We start from the raw sequence: 17,497 nt of genomic DNA on the forward strand, positions 1-17,497 counted from the left end.
TGAGCAAGATGGGCATGGCAGATCTGGAGGAATGTCCTGGCACGTCAGTGATGGGCCTTCATAGGAGGTGCACAGGGGGCAGGGGCTTGAACGTGAAGGTCCCCAGAGACCGTGTTTCACTTAGGAGCCATTGGAGGGTGTGAAGCCTCATCACCTTTGAGATGACGTCTCTGCCAGTCCCTGGCAGGGCTTCAGGGTGTCGTCCCTGCCGCTCGACTTAGGGGCGCCCCAGCGTGGCGTGAGGTCCTGCTGACAAGGAGCTCACCCGTCATGTGCTGTGGATTTTCTAAGAAGGGTCTCTGAAGGGCTCCGGATCATTGAAGCTGCCGCAGAGCTCACTTGTATCTTGACTCTTTTTAGGATCAACATATGGATGAGCGAGATGTGCGGCGATTTCAACTAAAAATTGCTGAACTCAATTCAGTGATACGGAAGCTGGAAGACAGAAACACCCTCTTGGCAGATGAGAGGAATGAACTGGTAATCAGCCCCCCGGGGGGACAGCTGGCGCCTTGTAGGATAGGAGGAAGCAGCCCCGGGCTACAAACACGCCTGGAACATAAAGTTGATGCAGAGGCCTGCTGGTTTTCTTTGCTTGCTTTCTGATTAAAAATCTAACGCATGCTTATTGAAGAAGACCACTACTGCCCTTTGTTTCTGCAGGAGTTTATCCTGAGAAAAGAACTGGAGAAGTTAAGTGGGCAGCATGGAGAACATGATCAATGCAGTGTTTATAACAGCACCAAACTGAGACCACCCAGCAGCCCAGTTGTTCAATACTCACTTTTGGTCCGAGTAGTTATGGGACATTTATACAGTGAATTGCATGTAGTCATTTAGAATGATGACATAAATCAGATTAAATTGCCGTGGAAATCTGCTCATGGTAAATTAAATGATAAAAGCAGTTTATAGAACAAAAATACACTTCATTATCCTGGGTGTTGAAAGTTGTTTTAGGCAGTGTGGTTATGGATAATTTTTACTGATTGCATATCTACTTTTTTTTTTGCGTAAAAGTTTGCAAATTCCTAATTTAAAAAATAATGAACATGGACTTCTGGTTAAAAAAAAAAACTAGCTAAAATAGCAATTTCTTGAATGTGTTTAAATTTGCTGGATAAACAGCTCAACTAATTTTTATATGATGGCAGTGAGTACATACACTTCCTGGCAAATGCTCATAATATTTCTGTTTATTCTAAATTTTATTATGAAAATAAATGTATCTATATAATATTTGGAAAACATGGGAGATGGAAAATGTTAAGTGTCACCTTTTCACAATTTTAACAGGATCAAAAATCCATTTCCTTTGGTATTTTTAAAGAGGTATTTTCAGATGGCTTTAATCATACTGGACATCTAATATTATGTTTCCATTTTTCACTTAAATATTCAGGTGATTGAGAAAAATCTCTCATGAGCTGCATTATAGTTTACTAAGTAGATCAGGAAAAAAATACATTTTGCTTGAAATAATTCAGGCCTCACTGCAGTGTTTAAAGTAAAAATTGATAAGCTTGCCAGCACTTAAAACTTAAAATCATGAGATAACTGTAGTTAACAGTTTGAGGTCATTCTTACATGTTCTTAATGCTTATGTAAAAATCAACCCCCTCCAGGAGATTTTTTATTGTTTTGTGGTTAGAAACAGGATATTTTCCCTATGCCTCAGCTGGCTTTTTTGGCCTGATTTATGGATTACAGCACCCCCCCCATCAATGCCTAAAGATGCCTGTCTCTGCTCAGAGCTGCATCGTCCCCCACGGTGTGGACACACCGTGCTTCAGTCACTCCTCCCCCGCCCCCCCACGCTGCCCCCAGCAGGTGGTTAGACTGTTCCGGGTTTCTTTGGTGTTATAAACCATGCCACACAGTAGATAGAATTCTCTCTTTGCTCACATGAACCTTTCTTGCTGTGGGGTAGATTTCCACAAGTAGAATGTGTGGGTCAAAGGCACATTTTATGTTGTAGTGGATAACATCAGTGTTTTATCTTAACATTCCCAGCCAGGTGGCTAAAAGCAGGGGTCTGCCATCAGTCCCTGCATTTGATTCTTGGTTTTAGCACTTCCTGTGTGACCATGAGCACATCACCCCCCCGTCTGTGGTCTCTGACTGGGGGTGGGATAGCCCCCCTCCCGGGGTTGTGGTGAGGGGAATGAGAGAGGTTGCCTGGCAGGGCTGGCCTGGTGTGGGACGTGGCCAGTACTTGATCCAGGCTCTCATGGTGGTTGTGATACCGATGGATAGTTCAGTTGTTTCTAGTTTTCCTCCATTAAAATAACCCTGCAAAGACCATCACCATTCCTCTGATTCTTTTTTTATTTTATTTTATTTTTTTGTGAGGGCATCTCTCATATTTATTGATCAAATGGTTGTTAACAACAATAAAATTCTGTATAGGGGGGTCAATACTCAATGCACAATCATTAATCCACCCCAAGCCTAATTTTCGTCAGTCTCCAATCTTCTGATGCATAATGAACAAGTTCTTACATGGAGAACAAATTCTTACATAGTGAATAAGTTACATGGTGAACAGTGCAAGGGCAGTCATCACAGAAGCTTTCAGTTTCGTTCATGCATTATGAACTATAAACAGTCAGTTCAAATATGAATATTCATTTGATTTTTATACTTGATTTATATGTGGATACCACATTTCTCTCTTTATTATTATTATTTTTAATAAAATGCTGAAGTGGTAGGTAGATACGAGATAAAGGTAGAAAACAGAGTTTAGTGTTGTAAGAGAGCAAATGTAGATGATCAGGTGTGTGCCTGTAGACTATGTGTTAATCCGAGCTAGACAAGGGCAATAAAACATCCACGGATGCAGAAGATTTCTCTCAAAACAGGGGGGGTGAGGTTCTAAGCCTCACCTCTGTTGATCCCCAATTTCTCACCTGATGGCCCCCCTGCGACTGTGCCCGTCTTAGGTTGTTCCTCCCTTGAGAAATCTTACCCGTCTCTGGCTAACCAGTCATCTTCCGGGGCCATACAGGGAAATGTAAAGTTGGTAAGTGAGAGAGAAGCCTTATTGTTTGAAAAGGTTAGCTTTTTACTTCTTTGCATATTTATGCCCTGTGGCTTCTATGCCCAGCATTTGTCTTGAGGTGTCTTTACCACTTGGAAGAATTATGATACTTGGTAAATTTGATATGAGGCACGAATTCTATTTAAGGGTTGTAATTAGGTAGGAAGAAGAAAAGCTATAGAAGTAGCAGGCGGAAGAAAACCTGGGAAGATTGATTATTTCTTTGACATATCTTCTTGTAGAGTAACTTCAGCATGGATAGGTTTTAAACTACTAATTAAATTGTGTGCACACATTAACATAATAGGAATACAGTTATGTAACCAAAGCATACCTGTAATTACCATCCATCTCCAGTGAAACCAAGAAAACCAGTTATAAGCACCTTAGGCATTTGTGAAAACTTATCTATGATATGGTAGATATTGTCCAACTGAACTTGAACAGTCTGAGAGAATTCAGATAAATTAAAACAACCCATTCCTGGGGACTGTTCACATCCCATATGTTCTTTTAACAGTAAATAGTCTGTGGTTGTAAGATTTTGGAGCGCTACAAGTTGCACTTCTCCTAATTTTTGGTTGAGTTCCAACAGTATAGATCCAGTCAAATTTGTTGTTTTACTGTATGTACAGGCCAGCTTAGATATCTCCTTCCTCATTCCCATGGCAAGTCCAGGAACTGGTGGGATGAGTGCATCTACAGCTGTAGCAGTGCGTGGATCTTTGTTGGGGTTTTTTTTTGCTGATCATCTTCTGTCATGAGTCTTCCTGAGAGTGCTGATGTTGGAAGTTCTTTTTCATATCGTATCTTAGTTCATTTTCGGGGTAGCCCAATTAGGCTTTGATCCTCTGTATAAACACAAACAGACCCTTTGCCTACACTTTTATATGCCCTTTATATCATTGTGTAGAACTCATTGGAGGTCACCACACAGGAACTGCTTTTTTTTTTAATCATTAATCTACACTTACATGATGAATACTTTGTTTACTAGGCTCTCCCCTATACCAGGTCCCCCCTATATACTCCTTTACAGTCACTGTCCATCAGCATAGCAAACTGTTGTAGAATCACTACTTGTCTTCTCTGTGTTGTACAGCCCTCCCCTTTCTCCCACCCCCCCTATGGATGCTAATCTTAATACCCCCCTACTTCTCCCCCCCTTATCCCTCCCTACCCACCCATCCTCCCCAGTCCCTTTCCCTTTGGTACCTGTTAGTCCATTCTTGGGTTCTGTGATTCTGCTGCTGTTTTGTTCCTTCAGTTTTTCCTTTGTTCTTATACTTCACAAATGAGTGAAATCATTTGGTATTTCTCTTTCTCCTCTTGGCTTGTTTCACTGAGCATAATACCCTCCAGCTCCATCCATGTTGCTGCAAATGGCAGGATTTGCCCTTTTCTTATGGCTGAGTAGTATTCCACTGTGTATATGTACCACATCTTCTTTATCCATTCATCTATCAATGGACATTTAGGTTGCTTCCAATTCTTGGCTATTGTAAATAGTGCTGCAATAAACATAGGGGTGCATTGGTCTTTCTCAAACTTGATTGCTGCGTTCTTAGGGTAAATTCCTAGGAGTGCAATTCCTGGGTCAAATGGTAAGTCTGTTTTGAGCATTTTGATGTACCTCCATACTGCTTTCCACAATGGTTGAAGTAATTTACATTCCCATCAGCGGTGTAGGAGGGTTCCCCTTTCTCCACAGCCTCACCAACATTTGTTGTTGTTTGTCTTTTGGATGGCAGCCATCCTTACTGGTGTGAGGTGATACCTCATTGTAGTTTTAATTTGCATTTCTCTGATAATTAGCGGTGTGGAGCATCTTTTCATGTGTCTGTTGGCCATCTGTATTTCTTTTTTGGAGAACCGTCTGTTCAGTTCCTCTGCCCATTTTTTAATTGGGTTATTTGTTTTTTGTTTGTTGAGGCGTGTGAGCTCTTTATATATTCTGGATGTCAAGCCTTTATCGGATGTGTCATTTTCAAATATATTCTCCCATACTGTAGGGTTCCTTTTTGTTCTATTGATGGTGTCTTTTGCTGTACAGAAGCTTTTCAGCTTAATATAGTCCCACTTGTTCATTTTTGCTGTTGTTTTCCTTGCCCGGGAGATATGTTCAAGAAGAGGTCACTCATGTTTATGTCTAAGAGGTTTTTGCCTATGTTTTCTTCCAAGAGTTTAATGGTTTCATGATTTACATTCAGGTCTTTGATCCATTTTGAGTTTACTTTTGTATATGGGGTTAGACAATGGTCCAGTTTCATTCTCCTACATGTAGCTGTCCAGTTTTGCCAGCACCATCTGTTGAAGAGACTGTCATTTCGCCGTTGTATGTCCATGGCTCCTTTATCAAATATTAGTTGACCATATATGTCTGGGTTAATGTCTGGATTCTCTAGTCTGTTCCATTGGTCTGTGGCTCTGTTCTTGTGCCAGTACCAAATTGTCTTGATTACTATGGCTTTATAATAGAGCTTGAAGTTGGGGAGTGAGATCCCCCCTACTTTATTCTTCTTTCTCAGGATTGCTTTGGCTATTCGGGGTCTTTTGTGTTTCCATATGAATTTTTGAATTATTTGTTCCAGTTCATTGAAGAATGTTGCTGGTAGTTTCATAGGGATTGCATCAAATCTGTATATTGCTTTGGGCAGGATGGCCATTTTGACGATATTAATTCTTCCTAGCCATGAGCATGGGATGCGTTTCCATCTGCTAGTGTCCCCTTTAATTTCTTTTAAGAGTGACTTGTAGTTTTCAGAGTATAAGTCTTTCACTTCTTTGGTTAGGTTTATTCCTAGGTATTTTATTTTTTTTGATGTAATTGTGAATGGAGTTGTTTTCCTGATTTCTCTTTCTGTTGGTTCATTGTTGGTGTATAGGAAAGCCACAGATTTCTGTGTGTTAATTTTGTATCCTGCAACTTTGCTGTATTCCGGTATCAGTTCTAGTAGTTCTGGGGTGGAGTCTTTAGGGTTTTTTATGTACAGTATCATGTCATCTGCAAATAGTGACAGTTTAACTTCTTCTTTACCAATCTGGATTCCTTGTATTTTTTTGTTTTGTCTGATTGCCGTGGCTAGGACCTCCAGTACTATGTTAAATAACAGTGGAGAGAGTGGGCATCCCTGTCTAGTTCCCGATCTCAGCGGAAATGCTTTCAGCTTCTCGCTGTTCAATATAATGTTGGCTGTGGGTTTATCATAGATGGCCTTTATTATGTTGAGGTACTTGCTCTCTATTCCCATTTTGCTGAGAGTTTTTATCATGAATGGATGTTGAACTTTGTCAAATGCTTTTTCAGCATCTATGGAGATGATCATGTGGTTTTTGTCTTTCTTTTTGTTGATGTGGTGGATGATGTTGATGGACTTTCGAATGTTGTGCCATCCTTGCATCCCTGGGATGAATCCCACTTGGTCATGGTGTACGATCCTTTTGATGTATTTTTGAATTCGGTTTGCTAAAATTTTGTTGAGTATTTTTGCGTCTACGTTCATCAGGGATATTGGTCTGTAGTTTTCTTTTTTGGTGGTGTCTTTGCCTGGTTTTGGTATTAGGGTGATGTTAGCTTCATAGAATGAGTTTGGGAGTATCCCTTCCTCTTCTATTTTTTGGAAAACTTTAAGGAGAATGGGTATTATGTCTTCCCTGTATGTCTGATAAAATTCCGAGGTAAATCCATCTGGCCCGGGGGTTTTGTTCTTTGGTAGTTTTTTGATTACCGCTTCAATTTCATTGCTGCTAATTGGTCTGTTTAGATTTTCTGTTTCTTTTTGGGTCAGTCTTGGAAGGTTGTATTTTTCTAGGAAGTTGTCCATTTCTCCTAGGTTTCCCAGCTTGTTAGCATATAGGTTTTCATAGTATTCTCTAATAATTCTTTGTATTTCTGTGGGGTCCGTCGTGATTTTTCCTTTCTCGTTTCTGATACTGTTGATTTGTGTTGACTCTCTTTTCCTCTTAATAAGTCTGGCTAGAGGCTTATCTATTTTGTTTATTTTCTCGAAGAACCAGCTCTTGGTTTCATTGATTTTTGCTATTGTTTTATTCTTCTCAATTTTATTTATTTCTTCTCTGATCTTTATTATGTCCCTCCTTCTGCTGACTTTAGGCCTCATCTGTTCTTCTTTTTCCAATTTCGATAATTGTGACATTAGACCGTTCATTTGGGCTTGTTCTTCCTTTTTTAAATATGCTTGGATTGCTATATACTTTCCTCTTAAGACTGCTTTTGCTGTGTCCCACAGAATTTGGGGCTTAGTGTTGTTGTTGTCATTTGTTTCCATATATTGCTGGATCTCCATTTTGATTTGGTTATTGATCCATTGATTATTTAGGAGCGTGTTGTTTAGCCTCCATGTGTTTGTGAGCCTTTTTGCTTTCTTTGAACAGTTTATTTCTAGTTTAATGCCTTTGTAGTCTGAAAAGTTGGTTGGTAGGATTTCAATCTTTTGGAATTTACTGAGGCTCTTTTTGTGTCCTAGTATGTGGTCTATTCTGGAGAATGTTCCATGTGCACTTGAGAAGAATGTGTATCCTGTTGCTTTTGGATGTAGAGTTCTGTAGATGTCTATTAGGTCCATCTGTTCTAGTGTGTTGTTCAGTGCCTCTGTGTCCTTACTTATTTTCTGTCTGGTGGATCTCTCCTTTGGAGTGAGTGGTGTGTTGAAGTCTCCTAGAATGAATGCATTGCATTCTATTTCCTCCTTTCATTCTGTTAGTATTTGTTTCAGGTATGTTGGTGCTCCTGTATTGGGTGCATATATATTTATAATGGTTATGTCCTCTTGATGGACTGAGTCCTTTATCATTATGTAATGTCCTTCTTTGTCTTTTGTTACTTTATTTTGAAGTCTGTTTTGTCTGATACCAGAATCGCAACACCTGCTTTCTTCTCTTTGTTGTTTGCTTGAAATATCTTTTTCCATCCCTTGACTTTAAGTCTGTGCGTGTCTTTGGGTTTGAGGTGAGTCTCTTATAAGCAGCATATGGATGGATCTTGCTTTTTTATCCATTCTATTACTCTGTGTCTTTTGATTGGTACATTCAGTCCATTTACATTTAGGGTGATTATTGAAAGGTATGAATTTATTGCAATTGCAGGCTTTAAGTTTGTGGTTACCAAAGGTTCAGAGTTAGCTTCTTTACTATCTTACTGTCTAACTTAACTCGCTTGTTGAGCTATTATAAACGCGGTCTGATGATTCTTTATTTCCCTCCCTTCTTATTCCTCCTCCTCCCTTCTTCATATGTTGGGTGTTTTGTTCTGTGCTCTTTTTAGGAGTGCTCCCATCTAGAGCAGTCCCTGTAGGATGCCCTGTAGAGGTGGTTTGTGGGAGGCAAATTCCCTCAACTTTTGCTTGTCTGGGAATTGTTTAATCCCTCCTTCATATTTAAATGATATTCGTGCTGGATACAGTAGTCTTGGTTCGAGGCCCTTCTGTTTCATTGCATTAAGTATATCATGCCATTCTCTTCTGGCCTGTAGGGTTTCTGTTGAGAAGTCTGATGATAGCCTGATGGGTTTTCCTTTGTAGGTAACCTTTTTTTTCTCTCTGGCTGCCTTTAATACTTTGTCCTTGTCTTTGATCTTTGCCATTTTAATTATTATGTGTCTTGGTGTTGCCCTCCTTGGATCCCTTGTCATGGGAGTTCTGTGTACCTCTGTGGTCTGAGAGGCCATTTCTTCCCCTAGTTTGGGGAAGTTTTTGGCAATTATTTCTTCAAAGACATTTTCTATCCCTTTTTCTCTCTCTACTTCTTCTGGGATACCTATAATTCTTATATTGTTCCTTTTCGATTGGTCACTCAGCTCTCTTAGAATTCTTTCATTCCTGGAGGTCCTTTTATCTCTCTCTGCATCAGCTTCTCTGCGTTCCTGTTCTCTGTTTTCTAGTCCATTAATGGTCTCTTGCATCTCGTCCATTCTGCTTTGAAGTCCTTCCAGAGCTTGTTTTATTTCTGTATTCTCCTTCCTTAGTTCTTGCATATTTCTCTGCAAGTCCATCAGCATGGTTATGACTTTTGTTTTGAATTCTTTTTCAGGAAGACTGGCTAAATCTGTCTCCCCAGGTTCCTTCTCAGGGGAAGATGTAGCAGATGCCGAAGCTGTCTGGGTTAGTCTTGTCTGGATCATATTTTTTTGCCTTTTCATGTTGACAGGTGCTATTGACTGTCAGCTGGGAGGGCCAAACTTTTCACTTGCTACTGGCCTTTCTTTACTGGGACAACTGCGACCCCTAGTGGCGTGTGTTGGGTAATTGCGTGTAGAGTGGGTCTTTGTGTCTTGTCTGGCCGGAAGGGAGGAATTTCCTTTTCTGTGGGCGGGGTTTGCCTTAGGCTGTTTCTCTGCTTTCGCAGCGCCCGGAGGGGTGATGGATGGGGGGGCTGTTTGACTGTTTGCCTCCGTGAGGGGTCTCAGAGCTGTTGCCCAGGGGGTTAGTGCGCCCGGTTTTCCCTGTAATTTCCAGCCACTGGGCTGTGACCTGGGTTGTTTCCGTCAAGCTTTTAAGTCCCTGTCCCTTTAAGACTTTCAAAAAGCCCCTGCTTTTCTTTGTCACAGGGGCATCAGCTTCGGCACCCGCTCAGAGGTCTTACCCCCTGTTCTCCCAGTATCCAGGGCCCCCTGGGCATGTACTGTGTCTGCGCTCTGGCCCGGATGGCTGGGGCTGGGTGTTCGGCAGTCCTGGGCTCCGTCTCCCTCCCGCTCTGCCTATTGTTCTCCCGCCGGGAGCTGGGGGGAGGGGCGCTCGGGTCCCGCCGGGCCGGGGCTTGTATCTTACCCCTTTCACCAGTCGCTGGGTTCTCGCTGGTGTAGCTGCAGTCTGGCCACTGTCCTGCGTCTTCTGGTCTCTCTTTTAGGGCTAGTTGTGTTTGTTGTATTTTCAAAAGTATATATGTTTTTGGGAGGAGATTCCCACTGTCCTACTCACGCCACCATGTTGGCTCCGCCTCCTGTTCCTCTGATTCTTACAAGTCTATGATGCAGGCACTGTCTTTGTTCCTATTTTATAGATGATGAAACTGAGGCTGAGGAGTTGGTGATGGTCATGCAGCTAGAATATGAACGTGTCCCCGAGGACGCTATCCTCAGATGGAAAAGGGGTGCCTCTGAGTGTGCAGGCTCCCTGGTCCCTGCTCCCCTGCTGACCTCTGTCTGCTGTCATTTCTCACATTTCTGTCTCACTGGACTGGCCTCCACACAGCAGAGTGAGGGATTGTTCTGGATGTCAGGCCCAGCCACAGAGTGCTCCCATTTCAAAGCCCTCAGGGGCTGGGCGTGGAAATCAGATGACAGGGCTCTCCAGCTCCCTAGATCGGGGTCACGTCCCCCACCACTTCTCTGCCCACCACGCCCTCTGGGTTCCTGCTGCACTGAGGGTAGCTGCACCAACAGCCGTGTCCTTGGCCCTGCTGACCTCTGGACACGTGGCTCCCCGTGAAACGTCCACCCACGGCCGTCTCACTGTGTTATTGCCTCATTACTGCCTGTGCCCTCTTCCCCCATCTGTTGGATGGGCATCTGTCATGGCATCCCTTTAACCCAGCCCCCAGCACGGCACCCAGGCACAAGAGGGCCCCCCTGATGCTGATCAGATGAGAGGGGAAGGACACCCCGCCCATCAGAGGGACTTGGGCATCCCAGTGGGCAGATACTGCCACAGTGACCTCTGTACCCCCAGCACTGAGCCTGGCACTGGGGGGCTCAGGTGTTACCTGTTGCCTGAAGAGTGTTGTGCTTTCTGCTGCATCTGCACCTGGGGAGGACAGGTGTCCAGGAGGAGCTAGGTAGCGGGAGTGTGCCCAGAGGTGAAGGAAGTGTGACCGGGGCACACGGCACAGGTCGCTTGCCAGCAGGTCACCTGGAGGCGGGGCCGTGGCCTCGCTGGTGGGGCAGCAGCTCCCCCCACCCTACCTTACCCAAGGCCCTTGGAGGCCCCAGTGGGACACCATCGGGAAGCCAGGGGCCTGTGGGCTCCTTTTGGTGTTTGCACCATCTGGTAATGTGTTCTCACAGCGGCAGCCCGGTCCTGAGGAAGGCCCGGTCAGATCTCCGTGGGCCTCTGCGCTGGGACGTCAGCAGTCCGCTGGGCCTCACAGCCGCCTGGCCTCTGTGTCTTTCCGATCATAGCTCAAACGCTCCCGTGAGACTGAGATCCAGCTGAAGCCCCTTGTGGAGAAGAACAAGCGGATGAACAAGAAGAATGAGGATTTGCTGCACAGTATCCAGAGGATGGAGGAGAAAATCAAGAACCTCACGAGGGAAAACGTGGAGATGGTAAGTCGTTGGCCGCTGCGCGCCAGCCCTGGAATTCTGTCTCTGCTGGGATTCTCCGCCCCGCCCCTCGCCCTCCGCGTTCCCTGGGACGCTCCCATCACCTCCGCCGGGAAGCTCCTGAGCCGTCTGTCTGCACCCGTCCCTCCTGTCTGCTTCTCTGGACTGTACAGGGCTGCTGCCTGGAGGGTCCCCGCCAGGTGACACCAGGCAGCTCGTCTACCCCTCAGCTCTGATTGCTGCCCCCATGCACTCAGGCACACACTGAATTCCCTCTGTGCCTCAGGGTCTTCACCTGTAAAATGGGAATGAAAATATCAAAATGATCAGTGAAAATGTCTGCAGCTGATGGGGTTGTCGAGAGGCAGGAAAAACAGCATAGAAGGGCCTCGCGGAACAGCCGGCTCCTTCTGGAAGCTCGGTCAGCGACCCCATGACCGTGTGTGCCCCTGTGCATAAGGGGTTTACATTTGCTTTCACAGCAGTGATGGGTCTTTGCGGCCAGGGTGGCGCCCTGGGGCTGGTGGCGGATAGACTACACTGAGGTGCATTGTCCAGAGCCCTGTGGCTCACCCCCACTTGACCGCTGAGGCTTTGAGAGATGGGACACCTTTCCCCTGTGCCCCTGTGGGTCCAGGTGTGTGATTACAGTACATGGCCTGCTCACCTCCCGGCTGCCAAGGCCTCCCACCCCCACTGCCTACCCACCCTTTCCGGGCAGGGGCCCTGTCAGCTGCGCCTCAGGCTGCATTCTCGTCTGCAGTCGTCCTCTCCTCCAGCCTGGGGACTAGGTGGCCGTCACCCCTCCGCCCTTCCTTCCGTGTCCTGGCACCCACCCTGATGCACAGTGGGTCCTCACACATGCCGTGGGATGCGTGGCCCTGCAGTGTTCTCTCCCCTTTGGCTGCAGAAAGAGAAACTGTCTGCACAGGCCTCCCTGAAGCGCCACACTTCCTTGAATGACCTCAGCCTGACGAGGGACGAGCAGGAGATCGAGTTCCTGCGGCTGCAGGTGCTGGAGCAACAGCACGTCATTGAGGACCTTTCACTGGTACGTCTACACTTGGTGGCTTGCCAAGTGACCCGGTGTCAGGAATGGCATCACAGCCTCAGGGAGACACGACCCAAGTGCAGGGGGTCCCCCGAGTCCATCCTCATGGGTGTCTCCCTGCTTTCTTCTGCCGGAGGCAGCCTCGACTTGGTCTCGATGACATCACTAGTGCCTGGGAACGGTTTCCATGGCTGCTCTTTGCCTCGGCTCTTCTCCCTGGTGTGCTGCTGTTAGGCAGCAGCCTCAGCTTTGAGAATGAGTCTTCTGGCCTTTACAGAGTGGGTGTGATCTGTCCCCGGGAAGTTTAATTTTTTTGTTTTAGCTTAGTTGTTGCAGACCATGAACTTGAAACCTGAACCTTATCATTAGATTAGAATTTGAAGGGCTTGCTAAGACTGTGTGTGTGTGTGTATAAGATTAAGGGGAGTGGTAAGTATGTCTTAAGTGGATGGAGCGCTGTATCCAGAGAATTCCTGCAGTTCCCTGCGAAAGGAGCTTAGGTACCAGTGAGGGAGCATCCCTAGTAAACTTTAGATGGATCGTAGGAGAAAAGTGTGTTCTGCTTGCTCAACAGGGAATTGATGGTTCCATCCATGGGTCTTGAAAGAGTACAAAAGCCAGGGATCAAAATTCTAGAAAAGGCTTTGATTCTAATTGTCAAAGTCACTTTGCTTGCCTATCTATCTCTTTAACTCCTTCCTTCCTTCCTTCCACCCATCCGTCCATCCCTGCCGTCCCTTTGTCCATCTTCCTGGGCATGCATGCGTCCTCCTCTCTTCCCATCCTCCTCTTTCTCTCCTTCCATCCTCCCCTCCCTCCCTTCTTACCTACCTTCCTTCCTTCCTTCCATCCATTTATCCACCTTCCTTCATTACACAAAAGACTTGATGCAACATAAGATGAAAAAAAACCACACACTATAACAATAACAAGAATATAGTTAGAGGAGGAATAATAAACAACTAGTAAGACGAGAGGAAGTAGATAAGTAGAGAACAGCATCAGTCAGGATCCGGAGGGACAACTGGGTGGACCATAAGGGCTGTAGCCAGGCACCAGATTTGTCTGAGTTTCCTGGCAGCCAAAGGGAAAAGCAAGACTTGATTAGAAAGGGGAGAATTTACTGATTTTGTCCTGGGCAGAATGCTGCTCCTCCTGCTACTACCCTTCAGGCGCTCTTTTTACTGTCAGCAGCCACCAGGCACCCACAGTCTCTTGTTTTTTTCTTCAGGAAGTACTGCAGGTTCCAGCCCCAGATAGCAAGGAAGAACCTGGGGATCAGAGAAATGAACCCATCCCCAGCTAGGAGGAGACCCATGGGGGTTTGGTCCCGCCTCTGTCTGAGCTCAAAGCCACAAGCCTTTCATTCTCTGCTGTGGTCACCAACAGAGCAGACATCTGGTCAACACTGCCTAGGGATTCACAGCTTCCAGCCCCCAAAGCAGACCGGCTGGAGTTTAATGGGACTGGCAAATTCTGGCCTTTTTTCCAGAACAGGCCAAGTCCGGTTAAGGACTTCAGTAAATGATATGGCTCCATAGCTCTCGGTTCTAAGAAACAGCCATCACTTGGGTGTGCAGAACCCGGGCTAACCTGTGCCCAGTGCAGGCAGGTATGCTCAGCAGCTCTGTGAGTGCTTGGAGCACCAGCTGGGCTGCTTGGTGTAACATGAGGCTGGCTGGAAATGCCAACAGTTGTGTTTCCTTCTAGGAGAGAGAACGGCTCTTGCGCTCCAAAAGACATCGTGGGAAAAACCTGAAGCCCCCCAAGGTGAGCCTGTGTGCCCAGGATCTGCAGGGCACATGGTCCAGGGAGAGGGAAGAGGCTAGCAATCCATAGAGGGGTCTGGGAGCAGAGACACTCACATTTCTGCATGTTTGATGGTTAAAAAACTTGTCATTTCCAGCTCTCAAAGCAACAGAAATTATGGCATGGACCTGGTTGTTATAATTTATTCATGGAAAACTTAAGGGTAATTCTGTATTTAGGCTTCAGGGGCTGCTCACCAAAATTAAAAACATAAATACTTAGAGCTTTTGAAGGATTTAAAGGACACTCAGGCTTGGTTTACAACATCTTATATACTCTGTTCTGAAAAATCAGGAGCTTTGAGATTTTCTGGAATAATGTAGAAGAGTATTCTTTTTGCAAAATGTGTTTTTATAGAGATAGTATCCAAATGTCCTGGCAGAGAGAGCAGAGCTGGGCCTGGAAAGCTCAGACACCCCCAGGACCAACCTGCACTGAAAAAGAGCAAATTAGGGCAGGTATAAAAAAAGACTTAGTTTGCACTTAAATGCATAAACATTGTTTTTCACTGCCACAAAGATGTGGGCCTGCTCTTTTTTATTGAACCAGATACCCCCTTGGCTTATCTTTTGATAGAGATATGGTTACAGAGACCTATTTCTCTTCTCTAATGGAAAACAGAAGCATAGATGTGATACTGAATGGCCACAGACATATGACTTCAGCATCAGGGTGACAGCAGGGAGTGGTGGGGACTGTGGCAAACTGGGCCCTGAATATCAGTTGCTGTAAGACAGTGAGCCAGGTGGTGTCAGATAGTTCAGTCTTCCAAGAGAAGTGGAAACCCTTATGCATTTGTATCCTAGGGCTGCTGTTCCAAAGCACCATGAACTGGGAGGCTGAAGGCAATAGACATTTATTGCCTCACAGTTTTGGAGGTTGGAAGTCCAAAATCTGGGTGTTGGCGGGGCTGCGCTCCCTCTGAACCCTGTAGTGGTTCCCTCCTGGCCTCTTTCTGGTTCTGGTGACTTACTTTGTCTTGCAGCTGCGTAACTCTGACCCCTGCTTTCAGGGTCACATGCCATTTTCTCTGTGTGTCCCTGTCTGCATGTGGCCATCTTCTTATCAAGACACCATCATAATGGATCAGGTCCACCCCACTCCAGTATGACCTCTCTGAACAGACCTTCTTTTCAAATACGATCACATTCTGCAGTATTGGGGGTAGACTTCTGTAGATCTTTTGGGGGGGACCCAAGTCAACCCATAATACCTTGGTCTATGTAAAACCCGAGAATTTTAAATGTTGGGGCAGATGTTTATAATGCACTGTGGGCCAAATACCATATATATGGAGGCCAAATTTGGACATTTGGATAAGTGGGTATTTATACCATCTCATTTAATCCTCATAGCAACCCTGGGAGGTAGGTGTCACCCTGTGCATTTTATGGAACAGGAAGCATCTGAATACAGAATATAGAAATGACTCAGAGGGACAAAGTGAACTGACAAGACTGAGATTCAAACCCCTCTGGTGCTCCAAGGCCCAAGTTTGTACCACTGAGTCAAGCTGAACGGGGTACTGATCTCTACGCCCTGACATTAGAAACCTAGAAATGGGAAGTGGCCTGGCAGAACTTGTTTAAATACATATTTTTATGACGGAAGCTTTATAACTGCACTACAGACTACCTGGGAAATGGCCCGTGATTGCCCCGCCCCAGCAGTCCCTCCCCACGTAACAGGGTCAGTATTTTAATGCAATGCCCTCTCCCCACCCCATCCGCGTTCTGCTGTTCCTTGCCTTCATAATCTAACTGTAACTGCTGGACACACTCTCGCCCCCTGGCATTTTACCTAACGTTATACTATAAAGCATTTATCCATGTTACAATGCTGTCATCATAAATACCAATTTTTATGGCTACATAATCCGTGGAGTAGATGGGCCATAGCTTTGTTTACGTTCTATGTCTGTCGGGCCTGGTTGCCTTCTGTGCCTCACAGGTTTGAGTAACGCTGGGTAGATGTGTCTGTGCCCAGGAGACAGCTCTTTCTGCACTGCTTCCGCTTTAGTCCCCGAGTGTTGACGTTTCATTAGGTGACCACCCCTTCCCTACTGTTAGACTTTCTGCTCCTGTAAACCGTTGCCACTGCACACTCCTTTTGTCCTGTGTCGTCGGTAGTCTGGATCGCTCCCATGGATAGGTTCCCAGAAGCTGAAATGGGGACAAGAGGGCGAAGGCTTTGATGGGGAGCATATGCCCCCCTCTGCTGTACAGCTGCCAGGAATGTCTGTGAGTGCCATTTTCACCATGGGACATTTGTTTAAAAAGCAACAATCTAAAGCTCTTAGTTTGTCCCATAAAGCTTCTGGGTAGGGTTTTCGGGAAACCCACTATTGGTCCATGACTGTATTTTTTCAAACCTGTATCAGAATGCCTGGACTAAGAAAAGATTTTGTTTTCCCTTCTCCTGACTCCTGAGTGTTTATGGGGAGAGAACTTTACAGAGGCCCGGAGCTGACTTGGGGTCTGCTAGGCTCTCGTGTGTGGCAGGCAAGGAGGGCAGTGCCCTTGCGCTTCTCGCTGTGTCCTGTTCACTGTCTGCACAGAGGAGGCATCCCTGAAGCCTTGTTGACTGAGTAAACAAATTGCTTTCACCGGAAAAATGCACTTGCACAACACGGCATCATCCCAGAGGGCTGTGGATGTTTGGTCACTGTGATCAACATAGTCCAGTGCCACTACAAGTGGAGTTTGGGAATCTCCGTGAGGGCGCCGCTGCCCTGGTTCAGGGTCTCTCTTACTTACTGTTGCTGTAAACCCCTGCATCTTCCCTTTTTTATCAAGATTCAGTGCAGAACAGCTTTCTGCCCATGCTCCTAGTCTATCCTGGCATTGTCTGGGGCCAGATGGGCTGGATATATGGATCCATCAGGGACCTGAGCAGGTCTGCAGTCCCCCAGGGCCGCCTCTCACACATGGGGGTTCCATCCAGCTCCCCTTTCTGCTCCTCCACAGGCCTCATAGATTCCGTAGTTCTGTTTCCCTGCAAATGCCTCCATCGTCTGTTCCCTGTGCATCCATGCACTTTGCCGCCTTGTCAAGGTCTCTGCTTAACAGAGTATCACACTGAATGCATTGAAGGTTCCAGAATTTTCCAGAAGTCTGACAGCCCATCTGTGTCCTCTGGCTATTGCATGCCTCCTTGGACTCTGCAGGTTCCCCGTGAAGGGGCTTCTCCAGTTCCACACCCACACAGCAGTTTGTTGAAGATCAGAGCCCTCAAACTCCAGGGGGGTTCACATCCCTGAGGGTGGCTGGTCCTGCCTCACTGGGCTTCTGGGGGCAAGGCTGCCATTGGCTGACTC

General features: G+C 45.9%; 1 protein-coding gene across 2 annotated transcripts in view; it reads left to right on the forward strand.

The window, feature by feature from the left end:
* JAKMIP1 (janus kinase and microtubule interacting protein 1) overlaps positions 1-17,497 on the forward strand; it is a 151,146-nt gene that overhangs the window by 91,933 nt on the left and 41,716 nt on the right. For both annotated transcript variants that reach the window (XM_036921157.2, XM_036921160.2), the window contains 4 exons: positions 361-480; positions 11,178-11,324; positions 12,232-12,372; positions 14,083-14,142. In XM_036921157.2, coding sequence (XP_036777052.2) covers positions 361-480; positions 11,178-11,324; positions 12,232-12,372; positions 14,083-14,142 — 468 coding nt within the window. The remainder of the gene's footprint in view (positions 1-360; positions 481-11,177; positions 11,325-12,231; positions 12,373-14,082; positions 14,143-17,497) is intronic.

This window comes from Manis pentadactyla, chromosome 5, assembly GCF_030020395.1.
Source record: "Manis pentadactyla isolate mManPen7 chromosome 5, mManPen7.hap1, whole genome shotgun sequence".
NCBI lineage: Eukaryota > Metazoa > Chordata > Mammalia > Pholidota > Manidae > Manis > Manis pentadactyla.